At 40.5% G+C, this 24,343-nt stretch overlaps 1 protein-coding gene across 2 annotated transcripts; it reads left to right on the forward strand.

The window, feature by feature from the left end:
• The first annotated feature begins 6,332 nt into the window (after positions 1–6,332).
• On the forward strand, positions 6,333–24,236 carry PPM1G (protein phosphatase, Mg2+/Mn2+ dependent 1G). Of its 2 annotated transcripts, none has more exons than XM_006197217.2 (10): positions 6,333–6,711; positions 18,858–18,927; positions 19,400–19,485; positions 19,824–19,956; positions 20,702–21,117; positions 21,693–21,830; positions 22,177–22,411; positions 22,775–22,904; positions 23,205–23,307; positions 23,629–24,236. In XM_006197217.2, exons 1-10 carry the CDS (start codon positions 6,592–6,594, stop codon positions 23,833–23,835), a joined length of 1,638 nt encoding a protein of 545 aa, XP_006197279.2. In that variant the 5' UTR covers positions 6,333–6,591; the 3' UTR covers positions 23,836–24,236. The 2 variants fall into 2 exon arrangements, with proteins under 2 accessions (XP_006197279.2, XP_072794110.1); XM_072938009.1 differs by lacking the exon at positions 6,333–6,711 and adding an exon at positions 18,489–18,582.
• The last annotated feature ends 107 nt before the right edge of the window (positions 24,237–24,343 follow it).

Consider the following 24,343-nt stretch of genomic DNA (forward strand, 5'->3'; position numbering starts at 1 on the left):
CACAGTTTGTTTTCTATATCTGTGAGTCTATTAGCCTATTTCTGGTTTGTAAATAAAATTATTAATATTATTTTAGGAAAAATATTCTTAAGAGAGTAAATGACAAAATTAGAGAGAGAATCTGATAAGGACACTTGTTTATTATTGGAGGAAGCTTGGGAAGAAAGTGACAAAACCCTCTCCAAGAACAAGAAAAAGAACTCCTTGGCTGATTTGCTTGTGACTAAGAGAAACAAAACAGTGAAAATTAAAAGTTAGTAAGAGCTCTGGAATACTACTTAGCCATAAAGAAGAATAAAATAATGCCATTTGCAGCAACATAGATGGACCTGGAGATCGTCGTTCTAAGTGAAGTGGGCCAGAAAGAGAAAGAAAAATGCCATATGATATCACTTATATCTGGAATCTAAAAAAAAAAAAAGGACACAAATGAACTATTTATTGTTTACAACTTAGATGACTGATTTCTTGAATATGTGTAAGCACATTTGACTACCATTTATGATTGGATTACTGCATTCTGTTGATTCTTATTTTGTGGTTGGCTTTATTCCTTTGATAACTATGTAGGTTTAAAAAGCTAGAGCTCTAAACTCTTCTTAGAAACAATGAACAGTACATATATGTAAATTTTTAAAAATATGTGCAGTTAAAGAAAAAGTAAGAGCTCTAAACTGGGTATAATTGAAGAGAGAATAAATTAATTCACCCAAAGTGCAGCACAAAGATACAAGCAGATAGTTAAGAGACAGGATAGATGGAGAGACCCAGCACGTATAATGAAAGTTCTAGAAGGAAATAAACAGAATGATGGTGAAACGGCCTTTGAAAACATGAGATAAGAATTTTTAAATATTATTGAAAGACATAAGTCCTCAAATTTTAAAAATAAGTTTTTAGTGCTAATAAAATAAACACATGCTGAGGCGCATTATAGGGATATTTACACATTAAAGAGAAAATTGTAAAAGCTACCAGTGATGAGAGGAAAAAACAGATTACCTACAAAATAACAGTAAGAATAATAAAAGACTTCCCTGTAAACCTAGAATTTTATCCCCAGTCAGAATATCATTAAAGAGTGAAGGCAAAATACATTTTGATATACCAGAAACAATTAAGGACTTAAAAAAAATTACCCATACAGTCTCACTGAAAAAACATATTTATAAATAACAATTTATAAAATTGCTTGGGAAAACTTCCACTTCTGGCCATGATGGTGCAAAAGGACCACTTTCACCCTCCTGCCTTAATCATCTAGAAAACTGGACAAAATGTATGAAGCAATAGTTATTAAATATTGGACAACAAGCAGCACAGGATAGTGATCCCTGAGAGAAGGAAAACAAATGAAGTGAATTCTATGAGTACCCCAGCTTATAGCTGAGAAAGAGTTTTCAGGCCACTTTGTAGAGAGAGGAAATACAAATAGAGCCTGACAGTCTCATTGCATTGAGAAGATGGAGTTCAGGGAGGCCAAGGTGGCCAACATTTTCAGGGCAAAGTGCCAGAAAGGATGGAGATACACACAGAGAACTATGAAGCTCTGCAGAAGGATCCTCTTAAGATCTTGGCTGTGTACTAAGCTAAACATAATCATCATAAAACTATCAAGATTGAGGAAAGAACCATTTGAGAGGAAAGAACCAATGAGCGAGCCATTTTGGTGGACAGGGTAGCAAGATCCCAGCTAGCAGGTTTCCTATTACTGCTGTTAGTTCTTTAGTCCCTAGGGAAATCATAGAGCCAAGAGATTACAAATGTGAGGCCATTCATTACTCCGAATGTGAGCCTCAGTTAAGAACTTTTGCTCTTGTGGTGACTACAAGAAGCGGCAGGATTTTTCTAAGCAATACTCTGGTTTTCTTGGGCCAATATGTCAATTCTCAGGAGCCAGGAGAGCAAAGGAGTTCTCTTATTAAAGTATTTTGAGGAATCCCTAAGAATGGGTCAGTGCGCCACAGATCCTCCCTAGAAATTACTATCGCTTTTGCCAGCTATCCCTGCTCCAAACCGCTGCAGCTCTTGAACTTTGCTTGCACCTCGTTTAGGCTCTCCACATGGCCCGTCCCAGGGGACATAGTTCTCCTCACTTGATCCCCCAAAGCATAGCTCAGTCCAGGCTATTTAACAAAACAGAGGCAGACACATTACAGAGAGTAGCCCATAACTGCCACTAGAAGTGGCTATTCTTCAGATTCCCAGTAAGGCAGAGCCAGCTCAGCCTACCCACTATCTCCACAGGAAACTCCAGCGTGTGCCACATCTTGAAGTCTTAATGCCAGCAACAGGCATGAGTCCAAAGAGAATCTTTTTCCAGTTCAAAGCCTGCTTATTTTCATTCTAGAGCAACTAAATGAAGGACTATCATTTTCCTGAGAGGGAAAAACACCTCCACCTTGGCCTGGTTGCTGCAATCCCAGAAATCATGGGCACTTTCTGGGCTTCAGATAATTTGGCTCTATGTAACACCACTTTGTGAGACACCAGCTGTTCAGATCAGTCTGTCCTCCTGTGTGAGGTGTGGAGATAAGATTGGCACATTCCTCAGGGAGGCTCCAGTTTTGTGATCACCTGTGAGCAAACACTTGGATAAAGATATACGTAGGTCTCCTAACAACAACAAAATATTTGAAGAAACATTCCAGTCTATATTCTTATTTAGGGGGAAAAACAGATCTCTCTCCCTGCAAGGTCACAATCCTGTCAAAGACACAGTTTATAATACTAGTAAATACATTAACCCCAGAAGCTCCATATGAAATGTCTGAATTTTGGTTAATGGTCATTTCATGATTTTCTTTAGGATAAACATGGGTATTTGCTTTATGTATATGTTGGGGGCCCATTCTAGTGACTTCCCTAAGTAAAGGTAGACTGCTTCAAAATGAATTTGCATCTTGCCTTCTAGAAATATAAAGCTGCAACTGTAAAATATAACACTTCTCTGACTTTATGTTATGAGTATAACAAGGAGTATAGACTGGACCAGAACCTCAGAAATAGACTCCTTCTCTTTTCTAGTAACTTTAAAGTATCTGTATTCCTTCTTTCTTAGCCCTAAATTTTGCCTCCACTCTTTTTTACCCCCTCCCTGGGCCAATCTGTCATCTTTAATCACACACAGGAAGGGAATAAAGCATAAAAATACTGAGCTTCCAAAGGCAATCTTTTAGGAATAGTATAATGTCATTAGAAATTGGATATAAAGGAAATATATGAAAAAAACAGATTTAGGAACCCTAGGAAAAGCCTGGAAGGACTTAGGTTTCAACTTATTACCCTTCTCTCATTCTCTCCTCACTTAACATCTTCCACATGTAGGTTAGGTTTCTCAATCTATGGTCTGTTACCCTCTGGGAGTTTTGAATTCTCAAGGCACTCTGAGACTTCTATGAGAAACTTTGTGCTTTAAGTTTTATGATATAAGCATGTCAGCATCTTCTGGATCATCTGGATTATCATTTTACATTTTGGGTTGATCTAGAGGTTATGTTTAAGTTTACAATTTAACTGGTGTCACATACTATTACGAAGTTAGCATTTAACTTAAAGCAATGTTGCCCAGCCTGGGTGGGGGGAGCGGGGTGTCCCTTAAATCCCTTGGGATCTGCAGGTATGTCTCAGTGATACAAAATTACTCATGCTTGAAAAATAGTAGTTTAAACCACCTGTTTTCTTCTTTCTCTTATGAGAGGTAACTGGAAAGAAATTCAAGAGGGGCTAATAGAAACAGACAAAAAGGGTTTTAAAAAATGACAAGTATTTGTTATTTTCAATGTTTGATTAATTTGAGGGACAAGAAAATGTAAGTAATCTAACTTTAATTATAAAAATCTATTATTTTTTGAAAGAAGGCAACAGTAATACTGGGATATAATTGTGAATATGTATAGGACTTACCAAATGCTGAGAATTAGTTGTTTTCTATGCACAACAAACCAGTTCCATGCCTTTATCCCTTGTTGTTGAGGAACTTGCTATATATTCTAGAGACCCTTTATTCATTTAGGCCAGCTAAAGTACATATTCAGAAGCTGCTTCTGCTACCATGTTTGATTGGTCAGATTTCTGAAGCTCAAGACAGACTCAGGAAAGTCATTCTGTGAATACAATGTTTTAGAGTATTTTTACTTAATTTTTTTTTTTGCTATCAAAGCATGAAAACAGCATACTCATAAGTGTAACACAGTGGTTTTGGGGAAAATAGAAATGGAGTAAGGAGAGGATAATCTTCATATTCTTTGCCTCTTTCCCACCTCTTTTCTTAAGATCCCTTAATATCTTCATTTTTCCTGAGACACCACTGCCCTCCCAGTGCCTTACTTTTTCCTTGAATCATATTTTCTTTCCCACTTTTTTTCCTCAAGTTTTCTCCCACTTTGTTTCAGGCCATCTCTCTCTCTCTCTCTTTTTTTTTTTTGTGAACATAATATAATGTTATTTTCATTCCATATTGACCTTGTATATATGTATATTTAATAAATAGTAGACTTTTGTTTGAGTAATAATACAACATTTATGCAAGCTTGGCATTTTATACTCAGCTCCCCTTAGCCTTACAGCAATCTGGAAAAGAAGATGCTGTATGTCTGCTTTATAGATGAGGAACTGTTAAATTGAGTCTGAGAGAGAATAAGTAACTTGTGAAAAAACCACATAGGTAATATATATCAAAACTCGTGCTTTTTTTTTTTTAACAATGTCACGTTCCATTCTTAGAGGAATAAAGGGGTGAGGGCTGAGTAATTTCATGCTCTCTTTACACTGTCTTGGTCAGAGATGGGATCCAGGTTCATGATGACCAACAGGCTTAATTACCATCTTCTACCCTTATAGTCTAATTTAGGGTCAATATTTTCAATGTTTGTATACCTAGTTGTCACCTTAACCCAACCTATCATTTCCTCCCAAAAGTAGCACGTACCTTGCCCCTACCCCCTCCAATACACCATTTTCTGTTAACAACTCCACCAATTTTTGTAATTCTGGGTCAAACTTTGGTGACATTTATTCAACAAGTATTTAAATGCTATTGAACACTGTGCTAGGGATGCTGGAGTATACAATGGTAAGTCTGCCAGAGTTTCCACTTTCCTAAAGGCTTATAGTCTAACAGGAAACAAACAAATGGGGACCGAAACCAGTGTAGGGATATTAGAGAAGACTTCCTCAAGGACGTAATGATGAAGGTAGCTGGGTGGGAAGGTGTTTTCCATGGGTGAAAGCATAGGAAGAGAAAGCATGGCTTTGGAGGAACCCAAAGACATATTGCTGAAGCACCGAGTTGTAGAAATGGAGAGAAAATGGGAGAGACATACAAGAACTGGTTCAGGCATGAAGGGTCTAGTAAACTGTGTTAAGGAATTTGTATTGTCTGAAGAGCAAGAGAAAGCCATGATTAGTTTTGTATTTTAAAATAATCAATCTGCTTAACCTTTGAGAATTTTCCCTTTCCTTTCCAATTTATTCCTAAATCCTGTCAATTTCTTATTGCCTAATTTGTTCCTTTATCTGTATTCCCAGTGCCACTACCTTAATCCCAGCCCTTATCATCTAATGCTTAGATGAAGAGCCCTTTAACCAGACTTTTTTCTCTCCAATCTACACTGCACACAAAGACTAGACCAACAGACCCAAAATGCTACACCAGGATAACAGTGAAGTCCAAGTTACCCATTTTGGCTCTTAAGACCATCTCTATCCTATCTAACATTACCACTTATATTATCACTTTCCAACGAGGCCAGCAGCTTCCTCAAAAACCCTCCCAAATGCAGTTTGCTTTCATTCCCGCAACTGCAACCTTGTTAACATTATTTCCTTCTTCCCCTGGCAAAACGCATGCCTGGGGGATCCTGAGGACGTCAAGCCACAGCTCTCCTACTCTCTTTTGATTTCTTCTCTGAGTGGGTCACAGATCAAGGTCTTCATTTACTTCTGTCAAAAACACTCTCACATCCTACTCGCACAGGCCTCACAAGGCCTGGCCAGGTACTTCACCAGCTCAGAACAAATATTAGTCAACTTTAACTGAACCGTATCGGGCGGGGTTTGCGGTATCTGAAGGCGCGGTGGTGAGAGGGAGCTGACACGCTGGAGGATAGACCGGAAGCGCCAGGTCCCACACAAAAGAGCTTCAGACAAAACGCGAGAGGCCGGGGTAGCGGAGCGGAGGCGAGGGACAGCTGAACAGAGGTACAAGGTACAAGAAACTTGCTGGGCCGCCGGGAGCCGGCCGCGGCCGTTGGTGGGCGTGACCGCGCCAATCTCGCGGGAGCGACGGTTGGGCGGGCCGTTGTCCCCGCAGGCGGGGCGAGTTGCTAAGGAAATGACTGACTACAGCGCTGCGCGGCGCCGCGCCGCGCCGGCCGGGCGGGGTCTGAAGCGGCGCCGTTTCCGCTTCCGCTCGCTCTGCTCCCGTCCCGTTACCGCCTCCTGGCCCGCCTCGCGCCTTGCACCGGCACCTTGCGTCGGCCGCGCAGCCCGGCCCGCTCCTGCCACGAGCGCCCCCGGGGCTCTGGCTCCGGCGCCGGCACGGGTCGCGCCTCGCTCACCTGCCCCTGAGGCTACCGGCCAGCCGCCGCCATGGGTGCCTACCTCTCCCAGCCCAACACGGTGAAGTGCTCCGGGGATGGGGTCGGCGCCTCGCGCCTGCCGCTGCCCTACGGCTTCTCCGCCATGCAAGGCTGGCGCGTTTCCATGGAGGTGAGGCGGGAGCGGCCCTTAGGGTGGCCGCTGCAGGGCGGGAACCCGACGGAGAAAGGGAGCGGGGGGATGGGGTCATCCCCGGGGAAGGGTCCGAATCGAGAGCCTGCGGCCGCAACGACAGTTTGAAAGACGACAGCGAGAGCGGGGCGTGGGGCGGGGGGAGAGGGAGCTGCCGGTGCTAGGGGACCGTGTGCCAGTGGCCAGCTTGGCGGGGAGGGCTGGGCCATGTGGGGAGAGGCACCTTCCGCCCACTGACCGACCTCCCCGTGCCTTCGCGCCATTCTCTTGTACCATCCCAGCCCTCCAGGCTCATAAACGGTGTGAGGTTTAGTGTGGGAGTATGAAAAGAGGGACTGTTAACCCAGTTATTTGGCTAGAAAGAGACGAATAGGTGTGAATGACTGTACTTTTTTTTTTTAATATATGATGTGCGAGGTCTCTGGGCAAGGAGTTTGACAGTGAAAGGAAGCCCGGACATACAGATTGTTAATACCTAGTTGCCTGGCCGTGGGCACTGCATGTTAATTTCAGAGGTTTGACATGACCTCCAAGAATTGTCACTAGTTTGTATTCTCTCAGGGCCTTTTTACGGCCTTTGGAAAATACGAATTGTGTCAATTATTATAATTACATCTTTATTTTGATTTTTTTCCCACTCGGGATTTCTCTAAAACTTAGTAATTGTCATTTGCCTGTGCTTGTTGTAGTTTATAGTTTTCTTGATTTTCAGTCATTTATCCACTTTTTTGGGGGATCTTAACGTACAGAGAACTGATTTTTCTTTTATAGTAAAATTCACTATGTATAAAGGGAAAATGGAAAAATTCTGGATGAAAAGGAATAGTATTGGGCAAACGGATGTGAAACTACAAAGGAGAACAGAGAAAACTATGATGGGAAGGAAAGGGAGAAAGACATATGTAAGGCGTGTTTTTGTGAAGAGTATTGTGAGATCTAGGCAGAGGAACCAGGGAAATGCTCTAATTATGGCTGGGATTGAGGGTTTATTCACTTACTAGGTGGGCTTCAGGTAACAGCCAAATACTATCTCCCTTGAGAATTTCTCCAAATCCCTCACTCCTCCGTGTGGTTAGCTCTGGAATGACAGTATAAACTTAAATGGTTTGTCCTCAGACTCAGATTTCATACCCACAGCAGACTTTTATCATTAGATGTAAAATTTCAAGAATGGAGAAGATCCTATAGTTCATCTCACCCAAGTTTGGCTCCCAAGTTTTACATCTCAGAAATTGAGGCCTGGAGGGGTTAGGATACTTGTGACTTGGAAAGAATCTGTAGGATGAAAATTGTTCAAGACACATGTTGGACACTCTTCTCATCTGTGTCAACCTGAGGTGAAGCATCCATATTTCACTGTGGTGTCCAGTATAGAGCTTACTGGGTGCTTGGTAAATGTGATGTCTGACTGGGAGGAATATCTGGATATAGCTTCCTAAGGAATGCCATAATGTAAGGCTGGGGTTTGGTTTTTTTGGTAATTTAGAGATTCCATTTCTATGGCATTTTCTGTTAATGTTGTAAGATTTGAGGTGACTGTCTCATCTCACAGTAAGGCTTTTCCTTTAGGTTTCTCATTCCATGTTTTCCACTTTCCTCTGCTGTGGTTTTTCTATTTTATTCCCCCATTTCTTTGGTAATCTTTCTAGTTTTCTTTATGAATTGAGTTGCCTGGATATTCAGTTTTTCAAGTCGTCGTTTGCTCAGTGATTCTGTGCTGTTTGCTTCTTGTCTGCAGGACACTTCTCTTTATTTTTGGTTTTTCCTCTGGTAATTAGAACATGATTGTTTTCATCAAGGGCTGTTTGGTTTGTACAGCTCTTGTTAGGCTATTTCTTAGATCCTTATCTTTCTCCTGAGAGATAACCACTTAGGGTTTTAAAATCTTATGTGGACTCTGAATTTACTTTTGTTTGAATAGTTAAATGTACCTAATCAAATCCTCTTGAAGTCTTGTTTGGGATCCTGTTCTGCTGCGCAAATACTTTTCCTTCTGGCTTTGTTTCCTTTCTCCCTAAAGTATAACAGTTTATTTCCTATGGCAAGAAAATAACTGACTTCTAGCTCTTGAGTGAATCTTATCTTTTCAGAAAATGTACTCCTGTTCCTCTTAACCTTTAGGGCTTTAATTCCACCAATTTATTAATTTTATTGACCTTATTTGCTTGATACTAATGATTCAGTTGAGGTAAGTTTATCATGCTGGTACACATTATAAAGGCTGCTAAAATCCTGACTGATGCATATATTCAGCCTTAGAGAGCACTGTTTTATCCCTTCTCTTGAGGCAAGGGTGACAACTATCAATAGCTGGCATTTTATACTTTATGCCTCTCCAGCCCCTCTTGCTGTGGAACCTCAGGGTGTTTTGAGGAGGGGTAATCAAAATTCCACAGTTGATGTTCCCTTCTCTTCCTTCTCCATAATTTGGAGGGACCCTCAAGCTGGTTGAGGTATATATTTTGGGGGTTAACAGGTAGGTTGTGGGAGGGTGCCTGAGAAATACATATGGAAAGGCTCTAAGATTTTGGTGGCTAATGAGAAGTCCAATTTGAAAACAGTTTTAGTTGATGTAGTAAAGGGACTAGGGTACTTTTAGTTTTTGATTATGAGGTTCTATGGAAGTGCTTCCTATGAGGAGTTAGGATTTTTTTCTATAAAGGTTTCTTTTTTTTGTATATTTGTCCCTTTTTAAAGGCAGCATCAATACCTAGAGTAATTTTGAGTAGGCTAGCTGTTTATTGCCATATAGAAGCTTGCTTATGAATGGTCAGAGGGTCATCTAGAATTAAGTATGGATAATGCTGAGCAGAAAGTTCTTAAGATATATGCATGACAGTTTCAATCATTATATTAATAGGGGAAATAGAAAATGAGGTATCACAAACGTGCTGTGGGGTTCCACTTGAGACAGGGCATCCGAGGCTGAAGAGCATGTATTGTCTGATCCTCAGGTTAGTGTCTTATCTCTGTAGCTTAAAGAACTTTTTACTTGCTGAACCAGATCAGAAATCCTTTGTCTAGGATGTAGTTAAGCAACTTTCATAAAAGGATATCATTTGATTAGCATGCAGTATCTATTTTTCACAGTTCAAAGGTAGTATGAAATGATATCAAATGTATGTCCATGAGTATGGAGAAATTGTTTTCTACTGTACTACTCCTTTATAAGTTTTCAAGGAGTTACAATCAGAACTTATTTCTCAAGATTTCAAGAATATTTTACTTAAATTATTTCCATTGCTCAATCCCCTAGCAGTTGTTAATGCTACTTCTCAACCTCTGACCCTCTGTTGGGTTATCATCTTGGAATTGTACTTTGGGAAGTAAGGGCTTGAATCTGAGTGTAGAAGTTTAACTTTAATTTATCAGTAGTTCTTGCCATTGTTAGCTGCCATCAAAATTGTGCTGTCTGGAGGCACAAATCTTTAGAACTGATCTTAGAGAATCACTGATGTTTAATGACACACTATAAACTGAATACCAATTCCAGTGGAGATGTTTTCTGTTTACCTCTAGATCTAGTTGCAAGATGGGTTATTACCAACTTTTAATCGTATATAGTAATTAAAAATGTATATACATATCCCTTTGAAAACAACTTTATTGAGATATAATTCACATACCATATCCATTTAAAGTGTACATTGTAGTCTTTAACATATTCAGAGTTGTGCAGCCATCACCACTATCAATTTTAGAATATTTTCATCACCCTCAAAAGAAACCTTGTAACTATTACCAGTCATTCCCTATACCCGCTCCTCTAACCCCTGGCTACCACTCATTTACGTTATATCTCTATGGATTTGTCTATTCTGAACATTTCGTTAAAATATGTCACCTTTTATATCTGACTGCTTTTACTAAGCATAATATTTTTAAGGGTCATCCATGTTGTATCTTGAGTCAATCAGTACCTCATTCCTTTTTATGGCTAAATAATATTTCATTATCAACCAGTACTTCATACCCTTTTATGGCTGAATCATATTCCATTGTATGCACATTTTGTTTATTCATTCATCATCTGATGATGTTTGGATTTCCATATTTTAGCTATTATGAATAATGATATTATGAATATTCATGTTCAAGTCTTTGTGTGGAAAGTTTTTATTTCTCTTGAGTATATACCTGAGAGTAGAATTGCTGGGTCATTTAGTGACTCCATGTTTAACATTTTGAGGAACTGCCTATTTTCCATAGTGGTTGCAAAGTGCTAAGTGTTGTTGTTTGTTTGTTTAGTATATTCTGGACATAAGTCCCTTATCAGATGTGATTTTGCAAATATTTTCTCCCATTCTGGGGGCTGCCTTTTTGCTTTCTTGTTGGTGTCCTTTGAAGCACAAAATTTTTTATTTTGATGAAGTCTAGTTTATCTATTTAGAGTTTTATAGTTTTGGCTTTTACATTTAGGTCTGTGGTCCATTTTGAGTTAATTTTTGTGTATGGTATAAAGAAAGGATCCAACTTCATTCTTTTGCATCTGGATATCTGGTTGTCCCAGCATCATTTGTTAAAAAGCCTATTACTTTCCCTCACTGAATTATCTTGGCATCGTTGAAGATCAATTGACCATAAATATGAGAGTTTATTTCTAGACTCTTAAATTCTCTTCCACTTATCTATGTACCACACTGTCTTGGTTACTATAGCTTTGTGGTTAGTCTTGAAGTTGGGAAGTATGAGTTGTTCAGCTTTGTTCTTTTTCTTGTTCCTCCTTTTTTGGGTGCCTTGTATTTCCATATGAACTTTAGGATCAGCTTGTCAAATTCCATACAGAAGGCACCTGGGATTTTGATAAGGATCGCACTGAATTTGTAGATGAATTGATGAGTATTACAAAGTCTATAGTTTTCTTGTGATGTCTGGTATCATGGTAATACTGGCCTCATAGAATGAGCTGGGAAGTGTTGCCTCCTCATCTATATTTTGAAAGAGTTTGTGAAGAATTGATACTAATTCTTTAAATATTTGGTAGAACTTACCAGTGATGCCATCTGAGACTGGGCTTTTCTTTGTAGGAAGTTTGTTTATTTGTGGTAAAATACAGATAACAAAATTTATCATCTTAACCATTTAAAACATACAGTTCAGTAGTGTTAGGTACATTCACATTGTTGTGCAACCAGTCTTCAGAACTATTTTCATCTTGCAAAATTGAAACTCTGTACCCATTAAACAACTCCTCCACCCCTCCCCACCCCAGCCCCTGGCAACCACCATTCTACTTTCTGTCTCTATGAATTTGACTACGGTGGGTACCTCATATAAAGATAGATTTGTCTTTGTGATTGGCTTTTTTCACTTAGCATAACGTCCTTAAGGTTCATCCATGTTGTAGCGTGTGTCAGAATTTCCTTTCTTTTTAAGGCTGAATAATATTTCATTGTATGTATATACCACATTTTGTTTACCCATTCATCTTTTTTTTAACATTTTTTATTGATTTATAATCATTTTACAATGTTGTGTCAAATTCCAGTGTATAGCACAATTTTTCAGTTATACATGAATATATATATATTCATTGTCACATTTTTTTCTCTGTGAGCTACCATGAGATCTTGTGTATATTTCCCTGTGCTATACAGTATAATCTTGTTTATCTATTCTACAATTTTGAGATCCCATCTGTCCCTTCCCACCCTGTTTACCCATTCATCTGTTGATGAACACTTGGGTTGTTTCTACTTTTTGGCTATTGTGAATAGAGCTGTTATGAATGTGGATGTATAAATATCTCTTTGAAACCCTGCTGGGAGGTTGAAGATCAGGGAGTCTGGAGGGGGCCCACTTCCTGGTGCATAGATGGCTGTGTTGATCTAGCTGTGTCCTCACAAGGCAAAGGAGTAATCTGGGGTCTCTTACAGTGGCACTAATCTCATTCATGAAGGCTCCTCCCTCATGACCTAATTACCTCCCAAAGGCCCCACCTCCAAATACCTTCACATAGGGGATTAAGTTTCAACATGAGTTTTAGGTGGACACAAAATAATTCAGTCTGTAGTAGAGTGGTAATACATGCATATAAATTTAAAGTCAGCTAGTATTACTTGACTTTTTAAAACTAAAAATGTAGCTCCTTTGCCAACCACCTTCAAAGTTTTTGGTCTTGAATTGTAAAGACTTAGATAAATTTATGTATCATAAGTCTAAATGGTTGACCAGTGACATAGGAGCCTTTGTGGATGTATTTATAACCTTAGGAGACTGACATCAGAAAGGATAACCAAGCCTTTATTAATATGGACCCATTGGTTGTCTAGAAGATCAGAAGAAACTGTGTGATATACAATTTAGTAAGGCAAGACCTAGGAACCCTGATTCAGGTGACCTATGTACTCTGCATCATCTCTTCCAGACCATCTCAATAGTTGTATTATGGTACATGTCTAGGTTTAGGATAGTAAATGAAGGAGGAGTTATCCCTAAGATACTTGTTCTGAGGCAGCTGGGAACTCACCACCATAAGCAAATGTGGAAGCCCTGCTATGTTACAGAACATAGTGTTAGGCCCCAGAGCTGTAAAGAAATTTGAGACAGTCTGTCTTCATACTGTTTTAGACTTGGGACTCCCCTTTCCCCTATGGGATGTTGGATTACAATACAAGATAGCATATGCTGAGGGCCAAGTTATTGGTAGAGGCAATAAATATTAAAAGAGTTTAGAGTGGGGAATGATCACAGTATTAGTATGATTAAGAAAGATCTCTTGGAGGTGGTGAAACCTTAAGGAAATAATATAAATAAATGGGGAGGAGGAGAGTGGGAGAAGAAAAAAAATATTAGAAGAAAAGCGGGTAAGATTGAGGCAGGCACACTTACAACTTTGCTGGGGTAGGGTGGTCAGTGTCAGTGGAGTAGTGTCTTTCAGGGAGTGGTATCAGGTAAAGAGATCAGGTTATAGAGATGGGTAGGAATGTTGATTGAGTGCCTTAAATTGCCAATAAGTTGTATGGAATTAATCTAACAGTAGCAGTAGAATCCATTGAAGGGCCTAGCAATAAGATACTATGTTAGGGAGATTAATCTGACAGGTAGATGTATGTTGGTTAGATTATAGAGGGCAAAGAGTAGAGACAGGAGAGGAGTTAAAATCTTATTTAGAGTAAAGTAGTCCAGGATCATAGTTATGAGGGAAAACTCAGCAGGACTCAGTGATGGGTGATGGAAGACAGCCCAGAAACAAGGAGGACTGGTATTAGGTGTTGCCTGGGAGAGTTAAGATTCCATCGACAGAAATAAAACCTGTAGGGGAAGCTCTGATTTTTTTGGAGACAGCTGAGTTCCTGTTTATATATGTTAAGTTTGAGGTGGAGAAGGGACATCCTGTAGAAATAGGCATTTGGAGGTATAAAACTGCAGTTCTTCACAGAACCCAAGAGAACTTTCAAGAAAGCTGACATGATTGGTGCTGTTTAGTACCAATTTATACAACGGTTGGGGAGAGTGAAGCCTGCAAAATGGCTGTTTGGATTGTTGTTATGATTATTGCCTGCTCTGTGAAGTGTGATCTTGGAGGAAAAGTGTTTGAGATTAGGAGTTTAGAGGAAATGTTAATCTGGGAAGAGAGGAGAAATACTACTTTTGAGGCAGAAGTGAAGGAGAGGTTAGATAAAGCTATGGAGAAATTTTGAGTTAGAATAGGGAAGATGAGGTAGATCTTAAAATATGACCTTGATCTAAGTAAAGTAGGAGGTTAGATTAGCTCACCTGAGTGAAAGAATAATAGCTTTGAGAACTTGAATAGTGTGGGAAAAGTTGTGACTGGTTGTGGCTAATATATTTAAGAGTCAATGCAGAATAGAGAAAAAAATGCTAAATGGAAGTAGTGACTACAGTCAACATGATTTCATGACATTTTATGTCTAGTAATACTTAGTAGCTCTGATTCAAGGGTAAAGAAAGCAATTGGTCAGGTTATACAAGGTTGGATGAGTTTTTCTAGATTGCTGAGAGACAGTGTTAAAATACTTAGCTCTGGCTCAGAAAGGGACAGAAAGATAGACAAGGGTAAAGGTAGGGAGGCTATGATCGAAGATATAAGAGGGAAATTGAAGTACTTGAAAAGGTAGAGCAGTTCCAGTGATACAGATCCAAAGCCTCACCAAGAGGTGGAGGAAAAATGTAATGTGGAGTAGTTCTGGGAACTGAGACTTCAAGGCATAAGGTGAATCTTTATTCTGGGCATTCCTCTTTGAGAAAAAGGAGAGAGAAGGAAAATGTGAACCAGTGCTTAATTTCAGAGCAGAATATATATACTTATATAACATTCCAGTTTACAAAGAAGTTTTACATTTTACATCATCCTTTCAACAGTCCTGTGATGATGTTAGTAATGTAGCTACTCTTATTCTGTATATTAGAGGGTAAAACAGAGGCAAACCAAGAGATAGCTGACCAGAGATCACACAGTGTATGGTAGTTTGGCAATGTAAGGATAATTCATAGGTTTGTTGTGTTGTGGTCATTATTCAAAATGGAACAATACAGCTAACTGTACAAACATAAAAATCTTGAAAAGTAGGAAATAATTATTACCCAAATCTCACCCTCCACTAAATTTGATATGTGATTTTCTAGACTTCTAACATATACATACAGATTTTTTTATTTTTTGCTTTTTATCACTTAATGTGAATTCATTTCCAAATGAACCCATATTCATCATTTCTAACAGCTGTGTATTCCATTGGAGAGATGTACTGTCTGTAATCCAATCTATCCATGGAAATTTAGATGGTTATAATTGTTTTTTATTATAAATAAGGCTGTAATGGACATTCTTTTTTCTTTTTTTTTGTAATGAACAGTCTTTCATATCTTTGTATCCTTGTGCTATTACTCTCATTAAATAAACTTTTTAGAAGTCAAATTACTAGATTAAAAGATATACACATTTGAAATTTTGATACATACTACCAAGTTGTCCTCTGGGAAACTACTAATTTATATTCCTGTTCATCAAAATGTGAGAATGTTTTTATTTTCACTCTTATTACTACTGGGTATTGTTAATCTTTTTCATCATTCTAATTTACACAAAAGGATAATTCCTTGTTTTTTTATGTTCATTTCTTTGATTACTATTGAGGTTAAATATTTTTTCATATATTCACTAAGGCTAGATCTTCTGTTTCAAAATCACATGGTCTTGTGAGGAATAGATGAGAAAGTCAAAAAGTTTTTTGAATAGAGGTGTAGGTTCAAAAGAAATGGTACAGCTGTGGTTTAGAATGGCATTGCAGGGCAAAGAAAGACCAGTTGATTCTCTTGTTCCACTGGGAAGTAGTCAACAGGAAGGCTCCTCCTCTCTCCTTTACCAAAAAGGTAGAATTAGTTGGACCAGCATCTCAAATTTTGGTGTATATTGAGTCTTTTAAAAAATATTTAAGTTACATTTGAAAAAGCTAAGCATTCCCATGGGTGTCCAGCTCCGATCCGTCTGTCTGTATCCTCATGCCCTCCCACAGTTTACTGCTTTTATTACTTTTCTGTGTATCCTTGTATCTATTCCAGTGCTCTCTCTTACACGAAAAGCAGCTTACTAAATATATTATTGGGTACTTTGCTTGCTTTATTTAACAAAATATCTTGGAAATCTTCCTTTTTTTTTTTTTTAAGGAAGGCAGTATTTGTGGAACTCCAATATTCACTAAAATGATTTTAATTTAATGTTACTTAAATGAAGGCAAACATAGGACTGAACATAAATTCCATGCCAACAAATCAAACTGCAAAATCAACAGAATTAAAATCAACATTAATGTGACACGACTGTTTTGCTGAAACTAATTAGGTACTCACAGCATGACCTAGGTAGTGACTGCTAAGACAGTTTCTTACGGGTTTGGCATGCCTGTACTGAGCTGTGTCCTATGCCGATTCCCCAACTGCTTTTCTGTCATCCAGCTCAGTCCTCCTCACTTCGTTCTACTTTTTCTTTATTCCACAGCACTACCATTTTTCTATGTGAATTATACCATCATTCTGTATGATTTACCTATTTATTGTGTTTATTGTCTACATCCCTCACTAGAATGTTTTTTATGAAGCACATGTCTCTATTTTGTTCACTGATATATCCTGAGCACCCAGAACAAATACCAGCATATAATGGACTCTCAAATATTTGATGAATGAGTAAATGAACAGATGAATTCTTAGACACATTCAAGTCTGAGACCCACTGGTAGAGGATGCTGGGGCAAAGGATGATCATAAAAGAAAAGAAGGTGCTAAGATGTTGGTGAGAGGAAAGGAAGGCACAGTAAGAGGGAAGGGATGTCAGCATGGCTGGTTGTGGAGTGGTTGGAAAAAGGAGAAAGGGAGATGACCTTTGGTATGTGGTGCTCTCTAGATCCTGAGGATGAGGCTAAGAGGTAGTTGGTGATGACGGTCTTAGGCCATCAAGGGCCTTCTGTGGAAGCTTATTAGCTTCTGGGGGCACTTTCTCCTTGAGACAGAGGGAGATACAAAGATAGCTTTTTTTTTTTTTTTTTAAGAATTCCAATGTGCTATCCATTGTGCTATGGAGCCACCTTTTTTTTTTTTAACTAGAGGTTAGGACTTTTTTTTTCCGCATGCGCTAGAGCTTGCCTATTTATTTGCATTCTTTTATTGAAGTATAGTCAAGGAAGTAATGTGTCAATTTCTGGTATACAGCATAATGTTTTAGTCATACATATACAGATATTTGTTTTCATATTTTTATTATAGGTTGCTACAAGATATTGACTATTGTTCCTTGTGCTATATAGTAGAAACTTGTTGTTTATCTATTTTGTATATAGTAGTATCTGCAGATTTCAACTCCCAACTTATCCCTTCCCACCCCTCAAAGGTAGCTTCTTTTAAATGCTCTCCTTCCATACCTTAAAATAACTAAGTTCTTTTCTAGACTTGTATAATGATGGCAGAGTCTTATTTAGGGACAACAGAACTATTGCACTCAAATCTCTTATCAATATAATTAGAAAATTTTAAATGCTAATACCTGAAAGACAAAGAAGAACTATTAACTTTACATAAGGATACTTAATCAAAGTAAATAGCTAATTATATCTTTTTTGTCTGTAGAGAGTACTTGCAGGTGGGGTAGTTTTCCAAGATGAGGCAGAGTAAGCTGCGGTACCCTTTTAACTAGGTCTGATGGTCTTGGCTGAACTTTGGTTTAGCCTGGAACATTAGTTTAGGGTGGCAGAGTTTTATTATTAGAAGAGTTTGATCAAACACAGCCTTCCAAACAAAATGTTGATGTGGCAGGACCATTGCATATTTCTCCTCAGGTGGGCTGTGCCTTCAGAGTTGAATGAAGTCTCAGTTCTAGGTGGGGGTAGAAGGTGGGAAGGCTGATTACATGGGGCACTGTAAATTCCAGTTAACAAGTACTAAACAGTGTAGTTTAATAACTATTTGTTGGAAGGATACTTGTTCTCCTGTAAATGTATTCTCCACTTAGCCTAGGGGTAACTTCTTAAGTGAGTTAAACTTTAAGAGAAAATGGGAATTAATTATTTAGATGGTGCTTTTTGTTGGGGAGAGGGGGTGTAATTAGTGTATATCTTTTCAAATTTCTAGTGCTTTCACTCAGGCTGTCTTAGGACTCTAGAAACTTTTCAGGTTGGTGATGCCGTCTGTCACTTTTTGCTATCTTCCCTAACATTTTCTTCCTTGAAGTTCACTGATTCATAGAATGGGTCTGGAAGTGACTTTAAAGATCCTTTATTCTGGTTCTTCCCATAGTTGCCACAAATCCAAAAGGGTCAGGTCTAGAGTTCCAACATCCAAACATTCTGCCATCTGGACTGAGATCTCCTAGGCTGAGGCTGCTAGACTGCAGAGGTAGTGACCTGATTCATCTCTCTCTCTCTCCCTTCTTCCCTTCCTCCTTTTCCTTTTTTCCCCTCCCTTCCCTCCCTTGCCCCCCTTCCTTTCTTGTTCCCATGTACTGTTCTCATTTTATCATCCCATCTTCCTTTCTTATTTCTAGGCCATGTGGGGCAGCCAGGGAAGGGTTAGTGAGATTAAGGTATGAAGGTGATCCTTATGACCTGAATGCACAAGGAAGAATATCCTTTGACTCTCAGAAATGCTGATCATGCTCTTCTTTTTCCTAGGATGCTCACAACTGTATTCCTGAGCTGGACAGTGAGACAGCCATGTTTTCTGTCTATGATGGACATGGAGGTAATTTTAGCAGATCATATTGGTAATATTTTAGGAACCCCCCTCCCCCCAAATTCCAGGTCCTTTGTTCTTTTATTTTCTAGGGTTCTGGTCCTCAGATATCATTTCCTGCCTGGTGCTGTTTTTCTCTGTTCTGCCATTCTTTCTTCCCAGTAGGGTATTGTATTAGTAGGCCTTGGTTTAGTCTAAGAAGCTTCTTCCTACATTAGCATTTAACTTTTTTTCGCTGAAAACTAAGTATACAGGTGAGAAGAGCCAAGGGATGTATTAACATGGCCCTGAGAGATGTGATGGTGAAATCCATTTTCTGAGTCAGAACTTCCCAAAACATTGTCTTTCAAATAGGTTTCAGTTGTGCTAAGATACTTATCTCCTCAACCCTTGGAATTCACACTAATATGGTATATTGATATTATATCACTTTCTGTGTGTGAGAAACAGTGCTCTCTGGGTGACCTTACCTTTCTTCTAGGGGAGGAAGTTGCCTTGTACTGTGCCAAATATCTTCCTGATATCATCAAAGATCAGAAGGCCTACAAAGAAGGCAAGCTACAGAAGGTCTGTCTTCCCACACTGTTCATTCTCCACTTCTCTAGACTTTCCCTTGTTTTCCAGTCCTTGGCTTTTCCTTTTTCATTGCCACCTAGCTTCTCCTTACTGTACTTCCTCTTAAAGAATTCTGTGCCTAAAATGAGTTACTCCCACCTGGGCCTTTTTAGAACTGCCTTATTGATTCCCAAGTCTCTGAGCTGTTTTTTATGAGTGTTTCATAGTGTGGCAGATCATTCTCTAATTTGCATCCCATCCTTGTGCTCAGGATTGTATTTAAGCAATTGATTTTGTACTCCTATGTAATTTTTCCTACACTTGCCTCATATTATTTTGCATATATTCAGGCTTTGGAAGATGCCTTCTTGGCTATCGATGCCAAACTAACGACTGAGGAAGTCATTAAGGAGCTGGCACAGATTGCAGGACGACCTACTGAGGATGAGGATGAAAAAGAAAAAGTAGCTGATGAGGATGATGGTGAGTGTGGTGTCCCTTGTTTGAGAGGAAATCAGCATACTAAAGAACTATTCTTTTTTTTTTTTTTTAGTTAAGCTTTTATTGTGGTATGGTTTCTGTACAGTAAACTACACGTTTCAAATGTTAAAGAACTATTCTTTAATATATATTGTTTATGTGCCAATACTGAGAGAAGATGGTTTCCTAGGGACCTGGGAAGTCCTCATGTACTACACGTGGTTATGAAAAGGAGAGAGAGAGAATTAACCTTTGTTGAGTGCATAGTGTAGTTGTGAACATTTCTGTATACATTATCTTTTGTCTTTGTGATTGATCTTTCTGGTTCCTGTTAATGTTTACGTGATCTTTTTTCAAGACTGGATGTGCCAATAGCCATAGCAGTCAGTCGTTAAGCCTGGGCCATAGGCCTGGACTAGTACTGTGGACTTCCTGGGTCCTCAGCCAGAGTAGGATTTCCACCTTACCAATTAAAAAAATGAGAAGTGATAGGGAACATGTAGTAACTAGTGTTCCTTTGACTAAGAAGAGGGGTGAAAGACAAAGACCCAAGGAAGTCTCTGGAGGCTGATATGACTTGAGAAGGAAGCAAAAGGGTATTCTTCTGAGATTTGATAAATGAGAGGAGGCTTAGGAATGGGAGGTGGTGGGAAGTTGGAACTCAGGTCTCAAGGGCTGTGGAGGTAGTGAGGGACTGATTCCATGAGGAGTCTGGCATGGGGGCGCTGATTTAGCCTCTTCCCTGCAGTGGACAATGAGGAGGCTGCACTGCTGCATGAAGAGGCTACCATGACTATTGAAGAGCTGTTGACACGCTACGGGCAGAACTGTCATAAGGGTGCTCCCCACAGCAAATCTGGAGCTGGGACAGGCGAGGAACCAGGTTCTCAGGGTCTCAACGGAGAGGCAGGACCTGAGGACCCATCTAGGGAAACTTCTTCAGAGGAAAATGGCCCCACAGCCAAGGCTCACATGGGCCTTTCCTCCAACTCGGAACGTGGGACTGAGGCAGGCCAAGGTGGTGAGCCTGGCACTCCCACTGGTGAGGCCGGGCCTTCCTGCTCTTCAGCCTCTGACAAGCTGCCTCGAGTTGCTAAGTCCAAGTTCTTTGAGGACAGTGAGGATGAGTCAGATGAGGCAGAGGAGGAAGAGGAAGACAGCGAGGTAAGGACCTGTTACGGGCAGACAGATGTTGTAGTTGTAGAGAAGGACTTGTTGGGTTGCCCTCTATAGCTTTGTACTCTTTTCTGTCTTTTATTTTGACATCATCCCCCAACTATATTCTAAGCTTTTCTTGAAGTCATTATCTCCATCAACACAGGTACCATTAGCCCTCTTAACCTCTTCCTTTGTTCATATTATAACAAATAGATCTAGTTCTGGCCTTTCAGAGTCTGTATCCTAGATAGAAAGCAAGAAGATGATGGTTGTTACTTTGGATATTTGGGTGTTTCTTTATGTGGGCAGTTTATTTTCGAGTCCTGTTGTCTGGAAGCTGCTTTTAGCTGACAGCTCTGACTTTTCCTAGGGTTTCCTGCTAGTGAATTGCTGAACCTAGTTCAGGTTGTACCATCCTAGTCCTCTCCTTCCTCCACATTTTCCCATTATTATCATATATTTGCATCTTTCCGTGGTTTGAGAATCTGTGTTCAGTCAAGGCCTCTTGGTTTTGACTGTGAGTTGGGGGAGGAGGGGAAAGGGGGTCATCCCGGTCTCAGTAGCCTGGGATCGTCTGGCAGGAATGCAGCGAGGAAGAAGATGGCTACAGCAGTGAAGAGGCAGAGAATGAGGAAGATGAGGATGACACTGAGGAGGCTGAAGAGGATGAGGAAGAAGAGGAGGAGATGATGGTGCCTGGGATGGAAGGCAAAGAAGAGGTGTGTGGGGAACAGGAGCAGTGAGTCTGGAAAAGCCGAGAGGCCAAGTGTGAATCCTCTGATTGTGATTTTGGGAGAGGGGTCCCCTTCCTATCTTATCAGTGGTGTCATACTCATGAGGGGATTTATCCTGCAAGGGGGACCGGGTATTTCAGATAGAATTATCTCCAAAAAGGGAGGAAATGGGCTGTAGTTTCAGAAGAGATTAAATCTATGCTCCTCTTGTCTGTTAAAGCTCTCTTGGTGGTCCTTGTGAGAGGAGAAAGCATAGGGGAATGGTTTGGGGAGCACTGATAAGGAGCTGGTGTCCAGAAGCTCCCATCATGCTCCCTTTCTTCCTTTTAAGCCTGGCTCTGACAGTGGTACAACAGCAGTGGTGGCTCTGATAAGAGGGAAGCAGTTGATTGTAGCCAATGCAGGAGACTCCCGCTGTGTGGTGTCTGAGGCTGGCAAAGCTTTAGACATGTCCTATGACCACAAACCGGAGGATGAAGTGGAGCTAGCACGCATCAAGAATGCTGGTGGCAAGGTCACCATGGATGGGCGAGTCAACGGTGGCCTCAACCTCTCCAGAGCCATTGGTAAGGGCCAGGAAACTATGGGAAAGACTTCCGAGGTCTTGTTTTCTGTTCCAGTCTACCTATAGCAAATTGTAATCTTCATAGCCCTTGTGTCTTTCCAGATACCTTTGTATCTACTACTTCTGCCCCTTAAACATCTGTGAAATAGGGAAGATAGGTATCATTTCTGGATGATGAAAAGTTTAGTGACTTAAGGCTCAGTAACCCAAGACAGGACTGAAACCAGAAAAACTAGAACTCAGTTCTCCATTCCATTAAATTATGGAACTTTGTTAAGAAGGGAAGGGAATGTCAGGGTTTGACTGGCCTCAAACACAAATCAGTACTCAAAGTATACATCAACCAACCATTCCTTTATTTCAGGAGACCACTTCTACAAGAGAAACAAGAACTTGCCACCTGAGGAACAAATGATTTCAGCCCTTCCTGACATCAAGGTGCTGACTCTCACTGATGATCATGAATTCATGGTCATTGCCTGTGATGGCATTTGGTGAGCACCAGCAGAACACCCTAAAATTCCCTTTTTTCCCCCACAGCATTACTTCTCTTTTAGGGCTCTTAGCTGCTCTATCATCCTTCTAGTAGCTGCATTCAGTCCCTTTTCTTAAGCTGCTCTATAATGAGATCCTAGATAGGCAGCTTGGTGTCAAGACCCCCAAGCCTAAGGCAGAGCTGAGGACATTCTCTGTGGGTGTTTACCTGGCCCTGGCCATCTGTCACCTCTATCCATACTCCCCTACTCTGCCTTGGTGGGACTAAAGAAGATTCTGACTGTTGTTTTTGACCCCAGGAATGTGATGAGCAGCCAGGAAGTTATAGACTTTATTCAATCAAAGATAAGCCAGCGTGATGAAAATGGGGAGCTTCGGTTATTGTCATCCATTGTGGAAGAGGTAAGTCCTAGGGTGGAGGAGAGAGGGTATCTGGTCTGCGTATGCAAGTTTTTCTCTTTTGACCTGAGTTAAGGCCAGAGCCTGCGAGAATCACTAATTACTGACAAATACTAAACCCTGACTAGAAAATTCCACCTTCCCTCATTTTCCCTGACTTATTCTTACGCCTCATGGACTAGCAAGTGGCTTGTTTTGTGATACCTGTTGCCCATTCCCCTCCTTCTGCCACCCTGTTTCAGCAGGGCCAGCCTTCTTGTGGGACTTTAGGTTCCCAGAAAGGTATTCAAACACTGAAGCTGAGCTGCCCCGTCCTTTTTGTAGCTGCTGGATCAGTGCCTGGCACCAGACACTTCTGGGGACGGTACAGGGTGTGACAACATGACCTGCATCATCATTTGCTTCAAGCCCCGAAACACAGCAGAGCTTCAGCCAGAGAGTGGCAAGCGGAAACTGGAGGAGGTGCTCTCTGCTGAGGGGGCTGAAGAAAATGGCAACAGTGACAATAAGAAGAAGGCCAAGCGGGACTAGCAGTTGTCCAGACCCCTGCCCACCTAGACTGTTTTCTGAGCCCTCCGGACTGAGACTGAGTTTTGTCTTTTTCCTTTAGCCTTAGCAGTGGTTATGAGGTGTGCAGGGGGAGCTGGGGGGCTTTGCTCAGCCCATTCCAAAGAGGGCTCTCCCTCCACACAGCAACCTGGGAGCCTCTGCTGTCCTCCCCAGCCTCCTCCTTGCTCTTTGGGGCTCATCACCGGTTCTGTGCCTGTGCTCTGTTGTGTTGGAGGGAAGGACTGGTGGTTCTGGTTTTTACTCTGTGAACTTTATTTAAGGACATTCTTTTTTATTGGCGGCTCCACGGCCCCCAGCCGCTTGCACCTGATCTGTTGTACACTTTCAATCAACACTTTTTCAGACTAAAGGCCAAAACCTAATCGTGCCCATGGTGTCCTTTTTTCTCTCCTGCCATTCTGTCCAGGCCACTCACCCAGGGTGCCCTGGCTCCATACTACCCCCCACCCCATCTACCTAGTGTATGTGC

This window comes from Vicugna pacos, chromosome 15 (genome assembly GCF_048564905.1).
Source record: "Vicugna pacos chromosome 15, VicPac4, whole genome shotgun sequence".
NCBI classification, from domain to species: Eukaryota; Metazoa; Chordata; class Mammalia; order Artiodactyla; family Camelidae; genus Vicugna; species Vicugna pacos.